The sequence below is a fragment of the Nicotiana sylvestris genome, chromosome 5 (assembly GCF_000393655.2).
Source record: "Nicotiana sylvestris chromosome 5, ASM39365v2, whole genome shotgun sequence".
Taxonomy (NCBI): domain Eukaryota; kingdom Viridiplantae; phylum Streptophyta; class Magnoliopsida; order Solanales; family Solanaceae; genus Nicotiana; species Nicotiana sylvestris.
The window spans coordinates 27,689,370-27,710,577 of NC_091061.1; the positions used below are offsets into that span (position 1 = coordinate 27,689,370).

A 21,208-nucleotide genomic window follows, 5' to 3' on the forward strand; every position below is an offset into this window, starting at 1 on the left:
ACAAGAATTTAAAAACAGCTCCAAATTATATTCATGTTCAAACCCAACTCTTATTTTTAAATATTATTTTATTTAATTTTTTTATATTTTCTTTTCCAAAATTTCACAATTCTTATGTTCAAACGCCTACTACAATGGCTCCTTCATTGGAAAAGAATTTTCACTTTTTGACATGTTTAAATTTTCATCATGGTCTGACCAAAAAGAACAGAATGTTTCAGATTCTTCAAAACGACACACTATACACAACGAAACGACACTTGACTCCTCTCCAAATCGCAACCACGCATATATAGAAAAAAAGAAAAAAAAGAAATAGCGAATCAATCAATCAATCAAATAATCTTCTTATACCAAGTCCCTCACATCTACACCCTCAAAACTCAAACCCCATTTGCAGTAGGTAAAAAATCGTTAGTGAAAATTGAAAAAAATGGACCAAAATGTGTTAGATGATATTATAAGTCGGCTTCTTGAAGTAAAGGGTAAGCCAGGGAAACAAGTAGTGTTAACAGAGGCTGAAATCAAACAGCTGTGTTTGATTTCCAAAGAGATTTTCTTGAAACAGCCTAATTTATTGGAACTTGAAGCACCCATCAAGATTTGTGGTAAAAGTTTCAATCTTTTTTCCCCTTAATTCTTGATTAATTGCTAATTAGTTCCCTGTTTTCCAGCTGTTTGGGTTTCATTTTCTTGCAAAGTTGACTTTTTTAGATGATGGGGTTTTTGTATATGATTGGATACTTTTTCTGTTCTTTGTTACATGGTGTGTATCTGATACTGATAGTTTTCCCTAAATATTTAGTGTACTTGGAAAAATTTACATGTACTCAAACCCTTTTTTGAAGACGGTGATATCCGGGCCAGCTTGCGCCCACTTTAGCTGTTCTACTAGGTACCTGCTAATTCCCAACAGCACGGTGTAGTCAAACCTATGTTACAGCGGTCTAATGTGAGTAGGTCAAGGCAAATGAGTATTCATATTATATAACTATGCTTGTGGTAACAATCTCTCTATCTTCACAAGGTAGGAGTAAGGTCTGTGTACGCACTAGCTTCTCCAGACCCCATGTGTGAGATTATACTGGTTATATTGTTGTTGCTTGTGATCTTGCAAGGACGGAGCTAGAAGCCCGGATACGGGTTCAGCCAAACCTAGTAGTTTTTGCTCAAACAGTGTATTTATGTTAAGAAATTCATTAAATATAGTATAAGATATTAAATTTAGAATCCAGCTATTAGCACTTAATCGTCATTCAAAAATCCAGAACTCATAAAGTTGAAATGATGGTTCTGCCTGCCTCTGAGTCTATAGTTATGTTTTCATGGGCTTATAGTACATGTTTGTTGATTACTTTAGCTCTTACTGTGTATTGAGATGAAAACTTATAAGTTATTAATGGCTTGTTCAGAATTAGCTTCCTTTGTGATGTGTTTAAGAGGGGGTGTAAAACATGCTTCTAGAATTTCTTGGTTTCTAATTTATTCAGAAGTCTTTTTCAATAGCTGGAGAAAGTTGTATATTAGATTCTGATGCTTTGTCTTGTTTGAACGATTCGCTTGGCTTTTGTTGGGCTAATGTACTTCCCCTGCCACTAGATAGATTTTTGTTGAATTAATCTATTTTCTTGTGTTGTTACACTTTCACTAAGACTGGTGTTTGACAGAGGTCGTTGTTTGGATGCGTTGAGACAATTGCGAGATTTGGAGACCTCTACTTGTAGAGAGCCCCTACTTTCTCTTTAAGAGAAACTGTTTGGTATTGCATTGCAATGATCTTGAATAAGAGGATTCATATCAGTGACCCTGATTAATTTGGTTATGAAGTGCTTGGTTGTTAATTGCTTGTATCATTTTGAATTATATGCTTGGCATTTGTTGCTTCTATGACTGTGTGATGCCAATGCTATCAAAGGTGAAAAGCGCAAAAAAGTTCTAAGATCCGTTGGGACTTTAAGCGCAAATAAAGTGTGGGCTTTAATGAAGAGAAGAGCACATAGAGAAAAAAAATACCAATATGTATTTTTAGTTCAAGACTAATAATTATAAGCATGATAAAAAATATATGGACGAAGAAATTGGAAAAATACTTACGATAAAGTGAAATATCAATTGCTTAGTGTAGCCTATTCAGAATTACGGTCACTGGCGAAGAAACAATATGCCTTAGAGCCTTGATGACGACACTGAAGCGTCTCCTAAGCGACGCGAAGCACTCAACATGTTTTGCGACTAGCTTCAAAGCTTAAGCGCGCTTTTGATAACACTGTGTGATGCACGAATGAAAAAAACGTGTTTACATTTGATTCATTTTATTCATGTCTTCATGTTCATCCGGACTACCTTGGGCGTTGGTTGTGTTTTACTGTCTCACTACATCTATGCTTTTCTCTTTATATGTTGTTTGGTTAATTTTTTTTCCCGACAAATAAAGTAAGATATTTCATTAAAATGCACCAAGTGGGAGTGTCCTATGTACAGCAAAAAGGATTTCATCTTCCCTCACATTAAACCTGCAGGTTGTTTTTGTTATTTCCAAACATCAAGTTGCTGAAATCTAGTTTTCTTCTCACTTCTTTAGCTTGCCTCTTAAGTCTTTGGTTTTCCCTCCTTTGATGAGCTTGTTTAATGATTACTTACATGAACTTCCTTTGAAGTACCAAGGACTAAGCAAAGGTTAAATGTGAAGTGCAAGTTTGGTTTAGTTCTATTAGCTAATCTCAACCTACAAAATCATAATGCATAGTGGATATGCGTGTACCTTAAAAATTCATGTATAATATATATGACTCTCTCTCTTGAGGTTATTGAGCTAAGGTCATTCAAAGTCTAAGTCCAATCTTGAAGCCATATGAGTGAGTTTGACTTAGGAAAAAGATACTCCCCCATCCCGATTTATGTGGCACTCTTTGGCTTAGCACGGATTTTAAGAAAGAAAGCAAAACTTTTGAAATTTGTGGTCTAAAATAAGACGTAGACATTTGTGTGGCCACAAATTCTGGTAAAATGGAAATTTTAAGGTTAAATTGTATCGACATATGGAAAAGTGACATTGTTTTTGGGGACAAATTTAAAAGGAAAGAGTGCCACATAAATTGGGATGGAGGAAGTATTGAGTTAGTTAAGCCTGGAGAATAGCTCATGACACAACTTAGTTATCCTCTCAATTTTAAGCTATGTTACCCAAATCCAGATACAATTATGAGATTCACGAACTAATACAACACAAGGATGTTCAATTTTTGCTAGTCTTTAATGTATCTTTTCGGATTTATACGAAGGCAAGTTGAATCTGTGCTTGAAGTGTGAGACATGTGTTGGTGTTTTGTTGCCTTCTATGCCGATCAAGCACCTAGGAGCTAGTATTTATGGGGTCCCTTATTGCGCTGCTCATAGCTTGTAAAAAGCCATAAATGAGATCTTTATGATCTGTTCATGCAGTTTATTGATGCTTTTTCCTGAACTATGTTTGGAACCTTAATATTTTTTTCTGGCCAAAGAACAGAAGATGTGATTCTGGAGTCAACTCCAATTCCCTTTCTGTGGATTTGTGGCAAGCATGATGAGGCAAACTGGGATTAAGCATTTCCAAATGGGCTAGTTCTACTGATGTGACATGTTCAAAACAAGACTCTTAGGGAACTACCAACTATTTGGTGGATAGTAGAGATACAAAAAGTTGACCAAGCTACAACCAACCCCGTGATGGCTATTGATGATTTGATGATATGTAGAGTATATATGTGCCATTTTTTTTATGTGGAATAAGCCTTAATTTGAAAACATCAGTAAATATATACCGGTTATAATATCATGCATTGATGTAACTAATCGAACGAATTAGTTGTTCTGACTTGTATGCACTCGGCATTATGCATGTAGAAGAAAGCAATTAGTTCATTAGTTTTTTCAACGACATCTCAAAGCTACCTCATGATAAAAGGGATGTTTAGAATTTGAGATCCAGAATCTATTTGGTTCATATTTTTCATGCAGTCAATGTAATGCAATATTTGGCTCCAAATTGTTTCTTTTTGTGTCATAGTAAAGGAAGTAAGGCTTATTATTTTATTTTTTCTTACTATCAGAAGTGTTAATTTTGTTTCGCCAAGTGCCTAAGTCAGTCTTCTGACCAGGGAAAGCATGTCTTCGGATATGCACAAAAATACTTTATTGACAGTTTATCCTGTTCTGACTTTCAGGTGACATTCATGGTCAATATTCTGATCTTCTGCGTCTTTTCGAGTATGGTGGTTTGCCTCCTGAATCCAACTATTTATTTTTAGGGGATTATGTTGATCGCGGCAAGCAGAGCCTAGAGACTATATGTCTTTTACTTGCATACAAGATAAAATATCCCGAAAACTTTTTCTTGCTTAGGGGAAATCATGAATGTGCTTCCATAAACCGTATATATGGATTTTATGATGAATGTAAGAGAAGATTTAATGTTAGATTATGGAAAATCTTCACAGATTGCTTCAACTGTCTGCCGGTGGCCGCCTTAATAGATGAAAAAATTCTATGTATGCACGGAGGCCTCTCTCCTGATTTGAACAATTTAGACCAAATTAGAAATCTCCAGCGCCCAACTGATGTGCCAGATGCTGGATTGCTCTGTGATTTGCTTTGGTCTGATCCTAGTAAAGATGTTCAGGGATGGGGAATGAATGACCGTGGAGTTTCATACACTTTTGGTGCAGATAAGGTGACGGAATTTCTTGAGAAGCAGGATTTGGATCTTATTTGCCGTGCTCACCAGGTCTAACCCACTGCTGTAAACTTTTCTTCACTATTTAGCTGTATTTATGCTTATAATCAGTGATCTATTAATTGATACTCTCTCCGTCCCAATTTATGTGATGGTATTTGACTGGGCGCAAAGTTTAAGAAAGAAAGAAAACTTTTGATGCTTGTAGTCTAAATGAGCCATAGATATTTGTCTGACGATAAATCATCTTATTAAGGGTAAAATGGACTTTTTAAAGTAAATTGTTACTTCATTCTTAAAGGAAAGAGTGTCACATAAATTGGGACGGAGAGAGTATATAGTCTATGGTTGGAAAGGGGCAATCACGAGGTTCAAAAGTTTATTCAGCAGTTCTGCTTCTGTTCTCTATCTGGCCAATTAAGTGCAATTCCATAAGTTAAAAGTTGAATGGAAGATTTCCTTGTTTTCATTCTTCAATTAAATCTCCTAATTCCTTGAAAGTTTTTACAGGTGGTGGAGGATGGCTATGAGTTTTTTGCTAATCGGCAACTTGTAACGATATTTTCTGCACCTAATTATTGTGGAGAGTTTGACAATGCTGGTGCCATGATGAGTGTAGATGAGACATTAATGTGTTCCTTTCAAATACTAAAACCTGCCGAAAAGAAGTCCAAATTCAACTTCGGAAGTACAACTACTGCTAAACCGGGATCTCCCACTGGAATGAAGGTAAAGAAAATAATTGCTGTTCACTAGACATGAAATGGTAGGGCTCTTTAGGAAGTAGTTGTTTTTTCCTATAAGCATGAGTTACATGTTTAAGAGACGCTTTATTTATTTAAAAAAAAATTTCAAATGGATAATAGTAGTTGAGTTCTTACATGCTTCATGTGACATTATCTCCACAGTTTCAGATATTGATTTCCTAGTCTGCCCGTAGGTATTTTTTGTTATTACACCTTAGCAGAAACTTTGTCCTTCAAGTTTCTGCAATTGAAAATATATCGTGATGCTAAATTCTTAGTATGTCTCCTTCGAAAAACATAAAACTCCCATGAAATAATTTCTTTCATAATAAAGAGAACTCTCCTTAATATAAACGTCCAACTCTACGCCACTGGCTCTCGAAGATTTCTCAGTTATTAAAAAAATAATAATAATAAACATCCAGCTCTATCAACATTTTAAAGCTGTCTTTCTAGTGGGAAAATCTGGAAGATTGGAACTTTTACAGTTGTGTGATAGTTGGAGAGAAATTGCTATCATTTTGTTGGACGCATTCTAGACTTTCTAGCTAGGAGCTAAAACTTTTCATTAGTGCTGCTTCATGGCACTTAACTAGGCATAGATGTTTGATTTGATGGTATCCAGTTTTGTATCATTTGGCACTTGAGACATTCAAATGATCATCTCTCTCTCTATGGTTGCGAAATGGCTACACTATTTTTCAGCTAATAAATGTTCTCATGTAGGGGGCATCTTTAGTTTTCTAGGACCTCTCCACTTTTCTTCCTGGCCAAAGGTGGGCCAAAAAAAAAAAAAAGGAAATGAGGGGAGCTGAAGCTAAAGTTGATCACTATATATTTAAGTTTATATTTTTACATCTAGATCTCAATAAAATCCTAGTTAGTGGTCTATCCGAGGGCACCATGATATCCAGAATTCCTGCACCCTCTTTTGCACGCAAGGGTGTGGCATAGTAGCGGTCAATGAATAGGGGGAAAATCATGTGAAACCAGGTTTCGAATCCCAATAGAGACAATAAAAAAGCTAGGTGGTGGACTGAGTTATTCGGTACGTATGCTAATAGGAGACAGCAGGTACCCCACAGAATAGTTAAGGTGCATGCAACTTGGTCTAGATTCTGCCGTTGTTAAAGAGAGAGAGAGAGATGTCCTGCACCTCCGTTTCACCGGATATTACCTTTAAAACATCGGTTAGTTTATCTACTAATACTATTTATTTTAAATGTGTTTCAGTCTACTTGTTTACTGTTGACCTGCCTGGTGAAATATATAAATATGTCTCTGTTAGTTAACTTGTTTGAGAGTACAGCTTGAAACTGTGTGTTTACTGCAGTCCTTTCTTTACGTCAAAAGTATGTGAACCGGCTTCATGCGGGAATTAAGCAAGAACTGTTAACGCTTGAAATTACTGTTTGTTGCAGTCCTTTTTTAATGCCAAAGTGTGAGAGCCAGCTTCACACGGGGATTAAGCAAGAACTGTTCAAAGCTTAAAGTTACTTTTTACTGCAGTCCTTTCTTAATGCCAAAGTAGGAGAGCCAACTACAGAAGTTGCCACAGAAGGCTTTAAAATGAATAGGTTAAGTACCCAAACTTGATGATCATTTTAACCATGGTGGACATGTAAAAAGTATGAGAAAATGATGGAAAACCATACTTGTCACTGTTTTTTGCCTTTATATGTTGCTGGGGATCAACAGAGAGCTCAAAATACCTTCTTTTTTTTTTTTCCCTTTTTCAATTGTAAGCTATACATCTCTTTGTTTTATGCAACTAATCTATAACGTTTCAGGTCTCTCACTATGTCAGTGCATGTATATTTATGTGTGTGCGTGTGTATGCAGTATGTATGTGTGTGCGCGCGTGCTGACATACGTATGGGGCATAAATGTGGGTGCGCGCCCACACACAACTATAGGATATAGTTGTTCCAGAAATATTGTCTTGCATCAGAGTGAGATGTCGAGTATCTTTTGGAAAAAACTTTGGTTATTTTCAGCCTGTCAAATATGTTTGGTTGGTATATAAGAAAGTGAAAGTATTTGGTGATTTAAGGAGTGCTCTTTCATCATCCAAAAGTTAAAAGTTACAAATCTTTCCATAATCTAATATTCGTGCTTTATGTCGTTTTCAATAAGGTGGAAGTTGGAACATACCAATTATTCAACGCAATAGGGTAAAAGATAACTTATGAAAGCGTAGCCCGCTCTACACTCCATTACATTGAGACTATCACCTTCTTATGTAAGTTTGAATAAAAATAAAATTTTATTGACATTCAATCGATGACCGAACCTAGTGGCTAGTGGTGCTTCTACTTCTATAAAACTAAATCTTGTTGTCCGTAATAACAATTGTGACTATAAACAAACTCATGACTATAGCAGGCTTCGTTCTCTCGCGACCCCTACTCTAATCAAAACATATGTGCCGTGTCCACAAGGCTAGATGGGATTAGGGTGGTTGGTTTCATAAAATTATTACATTGGCTCAATTTGATATGGTAATTCGCTGATCTAATTTTGGGAGATTTCCGGCGCTACATAGCCAAAAACGGCTTTGTGGCCAGGGGCGGATGTACAGTATCAACTACAGATTCAACCGAACTAGAGCTTTGATATAAACTTAGAGTATTTGTTTTATGAAATCTATCAAATACTTACAAATTATAAATTTAAAACTAACTCAAAAGAACTTAACTTCTCGAACATATAAACTTCAAATCATGGATCAGTACAGTCAATCGTACTCTTGGTCCTTTTGCCTTTCCCATTCTTCTTCAAGAAAGTTAAATTCCAAATAAAGCATATGCTTATAATATACCCCCTTAAAAATTCCAAGGAATGCAAGCTTAATTTATTAAATATTCAGAGCTCAAGAAACACATTAAATTTCTGACATTTTTCACATCACTAAAGAAGAGAAAAAGGGTATCAAACCAGGTGCTCTATATGTATTTCCACTGAGTTGCATGTAAAGTCAAATCTCATTAATTATTTAAAGATTCATATCTGTAAAGCAGCACTGCTTCCGGATAGAAATATTTATACAGGAAACTTAAAGAATATCAAAAATTAAAAAAAAAGCAGCAAGCTTTATACATTTGATCCTTTAAACAAAAATCTAAATAACACTTATGCTTCCTTTTTCTCACTTTAATTGCTAAGTTTAAATTCTTTAATATGGTGTAAACATTGACAGTGAGTAAGTATTTATTGACGAATGATTCAAAGTAGGACTTGGTCAAATTTGAGTTTGTTAGTAGTATCCTCTATTCTTGGATAGGACTTGGTCTGTTTATTTGTAAGCCTATATAAAGGCAATGTTTGCTTCAGTTTATTATATCAATGAAGGTAAGGAAAATTTCAGCAAACTTCTTGTACTTTGTAGCTTTTCTCCTCAGATTTTCAGTTTGTTGTTTACTTTATTCAACAGTATTTATCCTCATTTATGCCATATATTAGCCCGTTTGGCCATGAATTTTTTTTACTTCTTTTCCGAAATTTTTATTTTTTTCCGAAATCAGTGTTTGGTCATAAAATTTTTAATTTTCATTTGAAGATGAATTTTGGAACTTTCAAAAATTTGAGAAACTCCAAAAACCTATTTTTCAAATTTTTTACTCAGATCACTCATAAAAATTCAAAAACAACCCAAAATTATATTCATGTCCGAACACAACTCTAATATTCAAATAGTACCATTTTTTCACTTTTCCCCCCCAAACTTTTACAATTCTTATGTCCAAATGCCCACGTAGTAAAGGGCAGCCGGGTGCACGCAAAGGCATATCTATTTGTACTAAGGAGGAGTCATCGGACCCCGTAAAATTCGGCATGAAGTTTGTATTTGTATGTGTTTATACTTTAAAAAATAATTATATAAAGAACTCGTTACCTTGAATACTAAAAACCTTTAAGGGGTACTGATAAAAAATATAATTGTGCCTCCGTCGTGTAAATATCTTGAATCCGCCTCTGGGTGCAAGAAGTATCCCGTGTTCACACAGGGTTTGGAAAAGGACTGCATCTCAAGAGAATGTTATGTAGCAGCCTATCTAAGGAACAAACACTAATACCGTAATGTAACTGATTCCACGATTCAATCCCGTAATATATGGGTTCAGTACGCCCAGACTTCCCTTTCTTTCTCCATATATATGTAGTAACCTTTTCAGATAACTTTTTTGTTTCTGTTCCAAATCTTTCCTTGATAAATCATTCCTTTATATCGTGGTCAACAAAGTAAAAACAAATCAATTATTCAACGCAATTGGATATAAAATTTTCCGCATCATAAGGGTAAAGGGTGATCCAGCTTAGATAATTTCATTACAGTGTCACATGACTTAGTTTGATAAGCAACTCAACAGATCTATATATGACTTTGGACCCATCTTTTTTATTTCAATATCTATTCTTGGCACTTGAGAACGCTACTGACCAACTATATGGCACGGGTTGAGCTCAACGATCCTTTGTCTTTTAATTGTTGCTTAATCAAAAAAGCCAAATTCTAAAGCATATGCTAATAATATACCCCGTTAAAAATTCCACGGAATGCCATTGATAAATATGCCAAAGTACTCAAACACATTTCAAAGTTTTAGGATATTTCATGTTACCAAAGGAAGAGAAAAAGGATACTAATTAAACCAGATGCTTTAATACAAACTTCCATCAAATTGCATATTATAAGGCCAAAATTGTTTCAAGATCCATATCTATGAAGCATAAAATAAAAAAGATGCTTAAAACACATTTCTTCAGTACTGATTCCAGACACCAAATATGCAGTTAACATAAAGATTCATATAAGATAAGCAACAAACTTTATACATATGCTTTTTTTTATAAACAAAACTCTAAATAAACACAAGGGATTCCTTCTTGATAGCTTAACTTTTTATTTCATTTGCATATATAGGAAGAAGTCATTATTCGCATATATTTACAGTCTCAGATTCTTGATTTTTCTCAAGGCAAAATTAAGAACTGAAAAAAGGTAAATTTTAGACCTCAAATGGCAAAGGTTCCAAGTGTATGTACAACACAGCCATGGGCGGATTTAGGGGGGCGGTCTTCGCTGGAAAATTCCATCGTACATAAAAGACAAAATCTGTTTTGTGCCTCTATAGATTATATTTTGAATCATCTTGCCACAGTCCAAAAGTATAGCTCAATGATCAAGGGGGCCCAAAATCTTTATGAGGTTGTTAGTTCAATTCCTACTATCAGCCGTTGATCTGGTTTCTCCGCCATTAATGATCCATGGATGCCCTGCATTTAACAAGCAAAGTTCAAGATCAGATGTAAACAATGAAAAGAATCAAGGTAAAGGGAATGCTAAACAAAAGGCTAAAGGATTCAACTTATATACAATATAGTCTAAAACACTTTACACCATCCTATCAGGCCGTTCATCTTATTTGTCTGGATCGTTATCTTTTAAAGGGAAAAAGGGTCATATATCCCTGAACTATGTGAAATGATCTTAATATGTCTTCAGTTAATAATTTGGTTCTATCACGTCACAGTCATTACACCAGAAAAATAAATCACACATTTTTCGCAAAGACTTTAAAGGTTGCATAGAATGGAAAACAAAAAGAATTCTACGTTGCTCGGACTCTTCAGTTTTGGTGAAGCACCGCTGTCGACATGACATAGGTGTGAGTGTGGAATCCGTACCAGATTTAAGTACCCAAAATCAACGAAAAAATTCGGATAAATCAAAACAAAAATTATGGTGGAATTATAATTTAGGCATATTTTTATAAATCTAATTTTAGATATTTCAATTATTTTTAGCAGAATTACCACACTCATATCCATACTTGGATCCAACGCCCGAATTCTAATATTTAGATCATGAGGTATTTGTTCACTAGATTTGCATCCGTATCGGACACCCGTATTCGAATCCGAGCAACTTAGAAAGAATGCATCAAAATCAAAGGGGTTAGTTTTGAGTGAGAAAAAACAACTTACTCAGAACTTGCTCTGCAGAAAATCTTCTAGAAACATCTTTACATATCATCTTTCTCAGCAAATCCTTGACTTCAGTTGAAACTGACCCGAAAATCCGAGTTGGAAATCTCAAATTTCCCCTTAGAACTGCTTCAAAAATTTCTTTTGTAGTGTCACCACAGAAAGGTGCAACCCCAGAAAGCATAATGTACAACATAGCACCTGCACTCCATATATCCACTTTCTCATTATATTCTCTGCCTAATAAAACTTCTGGGGCAACATAGTACGGTGTCCCCACCAACCCCCTCATTGTCTTTTTCTCGTTCCCCAAAAACCATTCCGCATATCCAAAATCAGCTAGCTTCAAATTATCCTGTTTAAGTGACAAAAGGTTAAATTAGTCCAAACAATTAGAGAATTCATCTTCGGAAATTGAGAATGAGATAAATTAAAAATAAGAAGGAAGCAGTAACAATACAACATTTGCAAGTTAGAGACCGTTATATGAATCTTTATCGTCCATTTTGCTTACCCTTATAAGTGAGCGAGATGGTGATGAATTATGATTAGTCTATACCTTCGACTAGCGACTTATCGTTACTATTTAAGCTTGTCAAGTCCAATATTATAAAATATACTTATTAATTTTTCTAGCGCTAAAAATTCTCTAAAAATCTTTGTATATATATTTCTGACAAGAATAAAAGATTCCTAATAAACAGTAACGCCAAAATAAACCCAGAAGCGGAGCTAGCTTATTTTGTGCGAGTTCGGCGGAACTCAATCACTTTTGCTTAAACATTGTATTTATATTAGAAAATTCATTAAATATATATAAATATTTAATTGCAAACCCACTAAGTAAAACGAGCTATGGATTCTGTTGCAAATTTAGAACTCATAAACTTCAATTTCTTGCTCCGCCTCTAAACCTACTAACATAACTAAATCTTAGTCCCAGCTAATTTGTAGAGGTCGGCGTGTACTAGTAAACCGGCAGTCAGGTGCACATCACAGTATTTGGGGAAGGGCCGCACTAGGGTGTGATGTAGATAGATAGTTGCTTCAACGACTCGAACCCTTGACCTAAAGGTCAAACCAAGACAAATTTACTATTGTTACTCTAGGCCCCTTCCTACGTATACTAGTAGGAAAAAACACGAAGATTAAAAATAAAAGAAATTAGGAATTAAAAAGAAAAGTGATTGTAACGTAAGAATAAAAAAAACAAGGAAACATGTTGTACCTGGGAATCAAACAAGATGTTATCTGGTTTTATATCACGATGTGCCACTCCCATTTTGTGACAATAATTAATCGCTGAAACCAATTGCCTTAAAATAACAGCAGCATCTTTCTCAGAAAATAATCCATTAGACAACCTATCGTAAAGATCATCGCTAGAGCAAAGTTCTGTTACTATATGAAGATAATTATCATCTTCATAAACCTTATATATTTGAAGAATATTAGAATTTCCACTAAGAAGTTGCAGAATTTTGGGCTCTTTGTTTAGACATTCACGGTCTGTGGAATCAAGAAGAAGTGTTTTTTGAATGGTTTTACAGGCAAAAGATTGGCCAGTTAATTTGGAGATACAACGGTAGATTGTACCGAATTTACCACAGCCAATTTCTTCACTAATTTCGAAGTCAGTTTTTAAGATTTCAAACATGTTTTGTTGTTGATGGTAATGGAAGTTGATATGAGGAATTTTTTTAGGTTTTGTTTTGGAATTTGGTTAGAAGAGTTGTAATGTATTTATAAGAGAAGAGAAGAAGAAAAGAAAACCGAAGTAGAATAGAATTAGGAGAATATTCGCAGGTAGGGTAGGGTGTACTTGAGATTCATGTCTGTCTCACATTTTTAATTTTGAGCACAATTTTAATATTAATAATTTTATTTTATCTGTATAGTAATATATTTTTATACCACAAAATTATTACATTAACAAGTTTAACACTATATACGCTAGTATTCTCTCTTACTCAAATTCAGGTTTTAGTCAAATTTCATAACCTAAACACTACTAAAAAAAGAATTAGTGACGGATAAAGTTTGGTTGCTAAACAAAAAAATATGTTAATCTTATTTAGCAACAAATTAGGGTATTACTTTCAAATTCAAATAAAAGAGGAAAATTCGGGTAGAATAACAACTAGTCCGTAAAATTAGTCAATTATTAATTATTTGATCATTAATTCTTATTGCAACTCGATAATCTTCCTTATTAATTGGTAGGTGGAAAAAAAAGGAAGGATAAAACTTTTAGATGTTACAAAATGGCAAAAATTCTTGGGAGATAATACAATATACGATTCCTACAAGTACTGTATTTAGAAATGAACTTTTTTGATTGATGCGAGAAAAAGAAAATTTCACTACACCAACTTATGCTTAGTGGTAAAAAGAAAAATTATGTTAAGTTCTGTTTGAATTACATTTATGTTCAATTAAAAAAAAAACTAGATTTGCAAATAATTTCTGAAAATAAATATAATCACAGTAGTTTTTGTAAAAGATAATTCTCAGAGAACATTTTATGTTAATTTTTATAAAGATTACCATTTTTGTTCCTTTTCTTGTTTTTGCCAAAATATATTTTTGTTGTAGGAAAAGTTTTGCTACTTTAACATAAGAATTTTCAAATTTAATTTTGTATATCTCGTTAATAGGAGTATGTTTTATGGGTTAGAAGGAACGTAAGGTATGCGAAAATGTAGACCTTTTGTTAGAGTAGTTTGTAAATACGTGGGAGTTCCACATCGATGGTTTTGTAAATATGTGAGAGTTCCACATCGATGGCCACAAGCCCTTTAGTTGGCTTTGATCTTATTTACGTATTTTATTTTGGAACAGCTTTTTGTTATTTAAAATGTGAATTTAAAATTTAAAATTTGAATTAACAGAAAAGTTGTGGCTATTCGTGAAAAGGGGCAACTCTTCAGAAAAAGTCTCCTTTTCTTATCTATAAATATGGAAGACATCCAGAAGTAGCGTATTCAATCTCCACGTATGTTTCAGGCTTTGTTGTATCCTGATAAAGAATTGCTTGTAATCCCTAAAGTATATACAGGCAATAACTCTTGAAAGATAGTGTTCTTTCACGCCTCAAAGCCTTTAATTCTTTGTTACTTACCTATATTTTCTAACAAATTTTCAAGAGTTATTTCTGCTATGGAGAAATTATTGGCTACCGTTGAGAATCTGAAAGACTTAATCAAATTGGATTGCTTTGATGGATCAAACTTCACTCGTTGGAAGGACAAGAATCTTCTTACTCATTGCACTGAAAATCTTTTATATCCTTGATCCATTGTTGGTTGTACTACCAGAACCTACCCCGGAGGATACTAATGTGATCAAAGCAGAGAGGAAAAACTAGAAGAAGATGAACTGCTTTGCTGGGGTCATATTCTGAATACTTTGACTGATCGATTATATCCAATCTAAAATCTCCAAGGGAAATCTGGTCGGCGTTGCAGACTGCATATGAAAATGAGAAACGAGGTATCAATAAATTCTTATCTTTGCAGTATTTCGAATTTAAGATGGTACATACAAAGCCTATAATGGATTAGACACATGAGTTACGAAATCTTAATTTCAAAACTAAGTGATTTTAAAGTGAAAATTCCTGATGCACTTCAAATAGGTGCAATTCTCTCAAAATTGCCTTCTTCCTGGAATAGCTACAGAAAGAAAATTCTGCATTCTACTAACAAATTAACTATAGAACAATTTCTAACTCATCTTCAAACTGAAAGTGAGACTCGCGCTCATGATGAAATTGTTCATGCCTCGAGTTCTACAGTTAATACTATTAGTCAGAATAAGTCGAGAAACGAAAATAAAAATCTAAAAGTTTTAAAGAAGTCTCTTAATAAAAAGGGAAACAATATGAATTGCTATCATTGTGGAAAGAAAGGCCATAAGATTCGAGACTTCAGGTTTAAGAAATTAGGAATAAATTTTCATTTAGGAGATGTTGGAAAATATGGAAATTTAAGAAATTCAGAGAAGGTAAACATAGTAGAAAGTTCTTCACAAGGGTTGGTGGCTATGATTTCTGCTATACTAACTGAGATGGTTAAAGAGTTGAACATAGCTGCAACAATCGCAAAGAATCAAGACTGGTGGTTGGATTCTGGTGCAACAATTCATGTCTGTCACGATAAGAATATGTTCAAGACTTATTCAGATGTTAAAGATTCTGAAAAGATTTTGATCGAAAACCATGTCACAATCGAAGTTGCAGGAAAAGGAAGAGTTGAAACTTTACATCTGGACATAAGCTGACTCTTCTGAACGTGTTCCATGTTCCTGAAATTATGAAGAACTTGATTTCTGCTAGTTTACTTTCTAAGAGAGGTTTCAAAATTGTAATTGAGTCTGATCATGTAATTGTGTCTAAGAGTAGTCTGTTTGTAGGAAAAGGGTACCATTGTGATGGCATGTTCAAACTAAGTGTTAATGCAATAAAGTATGCTTCTGCTTATACCGTTGTGCCTGATTCTTATTTATGGCATACTAGATTAGGCCATTTAATATGCTTCTGCTTATACTGTTGTGCCTGATTCTTATTTATGGCATACTAGATTAGGCCATTTAATTTTGGTTCTTTAAATTATATGTCCAAAAATGGTTATATCATTTGCAAAACTGTACATGGAAGAAAGTGTTAAATATGTTTACAAGCGAAAATGACTAAGAAACCATTTCATAAAGTTGAAAGATTTACATAATTATTACACTTAGTGCATTCTGACTTATGTGAATTAAATGGAGAATTAACTAGAGAAGGTAAAAGATACTTCATCACTTTTATAGATGATTTCTCTAGATTCACATATGTTTACCTACTTAGAACAAAAGATGAAGCATTTCAAAAGTTTAAGGAATATATATCAGTTGTGGAAAATCAAAAGAGCAGGAAAATAAAAATTATTCGAAGTGATAGAAGAGGAGAATACTTTCCTACTAAATTTAGTAATTTAAAGGCATGGAATAATACATCAAATGAGTGCATTTTATACACCACAACAAAATGGATTGGCGGAAAGGGAAATAGGACTTTAGTAGACATGGTTAATTCTATATTATTAAATATACATTTGCCGCACAATTTGTGGGGTGAAGCAATACTTACTACTTGTCATATATTAAATAGAGTGCCTTCAAAAAATGTTCATATTTCACCTTATGAATTTTGGAATGGTGGACACGTAACATATATTATTTTAAAGTGTGGGGGTGTATATCCTTTTATAGAGTTCCTAATCACCAAAGAACAAAATTGGGACCTAGAGGAATAAAAAGTATTTTTGTTGGATATGCACAAAATTCAAAAGCATATACATTGCTTGATCTAGAATCTAATGTTGTTGTAGAATCTATTTATGTTGAATTTTTAGAAAATAGATTCAGTAATGATATTGTTAATGAGCAGTTGATTGCACAAGGTCAAAATAGTCATGATACACAAAAGATGTCATATTCTGAAACATTTTTAAATAAAAGAAAAAGTGACAATACTCAATTAGAGCCTAGAAGAAGCCAAAGAGTTAGAAAGAAAAAACTCTTGATCCGAATTTTATATCTTCAGAATCTATAATCTTTCTAGTGGAGGGAGATAGAACTAAAGTCTGTAATCAGATATCTATTTTGTTTAGTATAGAAGAAGATCCTAGAACATACAAAGAAGCTATGCCTTCAAGAGATGTTACTTTTTGGAATGAGGCAATCAATAATGAAATAGATTCAATAATGTCCAATAATACTTGGATTTTAGTTGTTTTGCCTACTGGATCTAAACCTATATATGGGTATTCAGGAGAAAATATAATACATACGGTTCTATACAAACCTTCAAAGCAAGACTAATTGCAAAAGGTTTCACGTAAAAGGAATGTATTGACTACTTTGACACATATGCTCTAGTAGCAAGAATAACATCTATTAGAGTACTTTTGTCATTAGCATCTATATATGATCTATACGTACATCTAATGGATGTTAAAACTGCTTTTTTAAATGGAAATTTAAGTGAAGAAATTTATATGAAACAACCCAAAGGATTTGTTCTTCTTGGTAATGAACATAATGTTTGTAAGCTTATAAAGTCTCTCTATGGCTTGAAACAAGCACCAAAACAGTGGCATGAAAAGCTTGATTGTATAATATTATGTCACGATCCAAAATCAACCCGGTCGTGATGGCGCGTAACGTGGTACTAGGCAAGCCGACACATTACCAAAACCAATCAATATTTTTATTTTTAAGATAAAATTCAAAGCTATTTAACAGTAAACCTTCATAAAGTGTTTAAGTCAGAACAACAATGCGGAAAGAAAGCCCGACATCGGGGTGTCACTAGTTATGAGCATCTACTACAACTGTTTGACAACACCAAGACCAACATGACCGGGAAAATCACTGAATACACTAAGAAAGAATAAGGAGGGAGAAAAGTAAGGTTGCGATCGCCAGACAGCTACCTTGCTAACTCCAATGAACCTGTCACTGAGTAATCAACACCCGCCATCAGGTTCAGAAATACCTGAATCTGCACACAAGGTGCAAGGAATAATGTGAGTATTCCAACTCAGTAAGTAATAAAGATAAATAGAGACTGAGCAGTAGGAAACAAATAAGGTCCACATCTTGAAAAACTCAGTAAGCACAACACGCTTTCAAATCAGAGTATGAGTCAAATCATCTCATTTAAAATCCATTTTTTTTGGTAAAAATTATTTGAAGATGCTTTCCAACAATTTCAATAGAGGTTCAATGCAGTTTACAGTAAAAGTGATGAATATATAATCGGCTCCTCGGGCAAAACATAGTTCATATACAGCCCCTTGAGCAAACTTGAATCATAAACAGCCCCTCGGGCAAACCTCTCGGTCACTCATATACATCTCATAACATAAAAATTTCAGTGGAAATAACAAAGCTGAATTAGTAATTAAATTTCAAACATCTCATACAAAACTCCAGTTTCAATGAAAGTTGTTTAAAACATTTGTTCAACATTTTCAATAGAGGCTCAATATAAAGAGGAGTGAAAACAGTAATTTCATAAAAACAAGCCCCTCAAGCAAAGTATCACACACACACACACACACACACACACACACACACACACACATATATATATATATATATATATATATATAAAAGGTCCATATATATATATATATATATATATATATATATATATATAGCCCATCGGGAAAGCCTCTCAGTCACTCGTGACTCAACTCTCATCAATCAACGCTCACACTCAGCAATCACGCTCAATAGGTACCTTAAAATAACTGTTGCGGTGTGCAACCCGATCCATAAGTATATAGTCGACTGCGCTCACTGGGGGTGTGCAGACTCCGGAGGGGCTCCTACAATCCATGCGCTATATCGTTGCGGCGTTCAGCTTGATCCATATACATATATATCACTGCGGCGTGCAGCCCGATCCATAAATATATAATCCTCACAACAGGCCCTTGGCTTCTCTCAATCATCAACCTCACAATCAGGCCCTCGGTCTCTTTTAGTCATCAACCTCACAAGCCACTCGGGCTATCAATAATATAGGGTGCTCAGCCCAAAATATCATTTTTTTCGCATCAAGGAGTAATAAATACTGAGTTATGAAATCAATAAAAACATAACATGACTGAGTACAGATCTTAAGTCAAAACAGTGAGGAAATAATAAGGAAAAGCCCCTAAGGGTCCAAACAACTTGGCACGAGGCCCAAATATGGCATTCAGCCCAAAACATAGTAATATTTTCCAAAACACAAGGGTATCAAATAGTTTTCAGTCAAATACGCAACTTAAGAGTCGCTACGGGACGGACGAAGTCACAATTCCCAATGGTGCACGCCCCCACGCTCGTCATCTAGCATGTGCATCACCTAAATATAATGAAACGAAGTGAAATCCAGGGTTTTATATCTTCAGGACAAGATTTATAATCATTACTTACCTCAAACCGGACGAAAAATCTACACCGTGATGCCCTAGCCTCTCGACTCGACCTCAAATCATCCTGAATCTTATTGAATCATATCATCAATACATGCCAAAGGGACAAAGCCCACACGAAAATTATCAAGTTAAACTCAAAATCTCAAAATTGGCCAAACCCGACCTCCCGAGCCCACATCTCGGAATTCGATAAAAATTACACCACTAGAATTCTTATTGTCTCACGAGTCTATACATACGAAAATTATCAAAACCGGACCTAAAATGGCCCCTCAAATTTCCAATTTAAACTCTCCAATCCAAGCCCTAATCTCCCAATTTCTTCTCAAAATTTTCCACTAATGTCATGATTAAACAATAGAATAATCACCATAAACACAAGATACAAAGCCCAAGTAGCTTATCTCTCTGAAAACACTTGATTCCCTCTTGAAATCACAGCTTGGAGCTCCAAAATCGACCAAAAATGGTGGAAGAATGACCAAATTCGCGAAGCCCTCTATTTATACTTTCTGCCCAGCAAAACTGCACCTGTGGTACCAATGTCGCATCTGCGATACCAATGTCGCATATGCGGTCCGCACCTGCGGACAAATCTCTACTTCTGTGGATTGCCATTAACCAGCCAAACTCTGCTTCTGCGGTCACGCAGATGCAGGGGACCAGCCTCACCTACGGTTCCTCTGTGAACCTGTGACTCAAGACCGCTCCTGCGAAGCTCGCACATGCGGTTCCCAATCCGCTAGTGCGGATACCCCAGCAGCAGCAGCAGCTTCAGCTGCACTTTCCAAATTCCAAACTCCATGTCAGCCAACTAAATTCATCCTGAGGCCCTCAGGACCTCAACCAAAGCACCAACAAGTCATATATCAACGCACGAACCTAGTTGAACCTTCAGAACCTCAAAACAACATCAAAATACCAAATCACCCTCGGATTCAAGCCTAAGGATTTCCAAACTTCCGAATTCCGCAACAGATCCAAAAACCTATTAAACCTCATCCGAACAACCTGAAATTTTTTACACACGTCACAAATGACACAACGGACCTACTCAAATTTCCAGAATCCCATTCCGACCCCGATAACAAGATTTCCACTGCCGACCGAAAAATGCCAAATTTCTAATTTCGCCAATTCAAGCCTAAATCTACCACGGACCTCCAAAATACATTCCGAACATGCTCCTAAGTACAAAATCATCTAACGGAGCTAACCAAGTCATAAAATTTCAAATCTGAGATCAAATACTAAAAAGTCAAGTCTGGGTCAAACCTTTCAAATTTAAAACTTCAAGCTGAGAATCATTCTTCTATATCTATTCGGATTAACCTGAAAATCAAAACCGACGATTTACGTAAGTCATAATACATCATACGGGGCTAGTCATGCCCGAGAACTGGGGAGCAAAGTGCAAATACTCAAAACGACCGGTCAGATCGTTACATATTATCAAATGATTTCGTACATAATCAGGCAGACAAATGTATTTACTCTAAGTTTACAGAAGATTATGGAGTTGTTATTTTTCTTTATGTCGATGACATTGTTGATTCTTGGTATGAACATACTTGGAATTTTTGAAACTAAGAAGTATCTAACTTTAGTCTTTAAAATGAAAGATTTGACTGAAGTAGATATTATATTAGGTATCAAGGTTCAAAGAAGTGATAAGAGAGTGACTTTATCACAAACTCATTACATTAATAAGATTCTTATCAGGTTCAGTCATCTAGGCATAGTGGAATCTAACACTCCATATGATTCCAGTATCAAACTTACTGAAA

At 34.9% G+C, this 21,208-nt stretch overlaps 2 protein-coding genes across 3 annotated transcripts; one reads left to right on the forward strand and one right to left on the reverse strand.

Moving 5' to 3' along the window:
• The first annotated feature begins 299 nt into the window (after nt 1–299).
• LOC104245415 (serine/threonine-protein phosphatase PP1-like) lies at nt 300–7,250 on the forward strand. Of its 2 annotated transcripts, XM_009801026.2 has the most exons (4): nt 304–608; nt 4,203–4,762; nt 5,222–5,440; nt 6,879–7,250. In XM_009801026.2, exons 1-4 carry the CDS (start codon nt 434–436, stop codon nt 6,900–6,902), a joined length of 978 nt encoding a protein of 325 aa, XP_009799328.1. In that variant the 5' UTR covers nt 304–433; the 3' UTR covers nt 6,903–7,250. The 2 variants fall into 2 exon arrangements, with proteins under 2 accessions (XP_009799321.2, XP_009799328.1); XM_009801019.2 differs by lacking the exon at nt 6,879–7,250 and having other exon boundaries at nt 300–608; nt 5,222–5,477.
• Nucleotides 7,251–10,346: 3,096 nt separating this feature from the next.
• On the reverse strand, nt 10,347–13,161 carry LOC104245405 (phosphoenolpyruvate carboxylase kinase 2-like). The gene is made up of 3 exons (XM_009801011.2): nt 12,674–13,161; nt 11,446–11,800; nt 10,347–10,734 (listed from the first exon to the last, which is right to left on the reverse strand). The coding sequence occupies exons 1-3, from the start codon at nt 13,100–13,102 to the stop codon at nt 10,676–10,678; spliced, it is 843 nt and encodes a 280-aa protein (XP_009799313.1). The 5' UTR covers nt 13,103–13,161; the 3' UTR covers nt 10,347–10,675.
• Nucleotides 13,162–21,208: the final 8,047 nt, after the last annotated feature.

Excerpts from the sequence above, each read along its gene's own strand:
- LOC104245405 (XM_009801011.2), bottom strand. The coding sequence starts at position 13,102 with ATGTTTGAAATCTTAAAAACTGACTTCGAAATTAGTGAAGAAATTGGC. Across the intron at positions 11,801-12,673 it reads ACATCTTGTTTGATTCCCAG|GATAATTTGAAGCTAGCTGA; the intron begins GTACAACATGTT and ends TCACTTAAACAG. Across the intron at positions 10,735-11,445 it reads TTCTGCAGAGCAAGTTCTGA|GGCATCCATGGATCATTAAT; the intron begins GTAAGTTGTTTT and ends TGTTAAATGCAG.
- LOC104245415 (XM_009801019.2), top strand. The coding sequence starts at position 434 with ATGGACCAAAATGTGTTAGATGATATTATAAGTCGGCTTCTTGAAGTA. Across the intron at positions 609-4,202 it reads AGCACCCATCAAGATTTGTG|GTGACATTCATGGTCAATAT; the intron begins GTAAAAGTTTCA and ends TCTGACTTTCAG. Across the intron at positions 4,763-5,221 it reads TTATTTGCCGTGCTCACCAG|GTGGTGGAGGATGGCTATGA; the intron begins GTCTAACCCACT and ends AAGTTTTTACAG.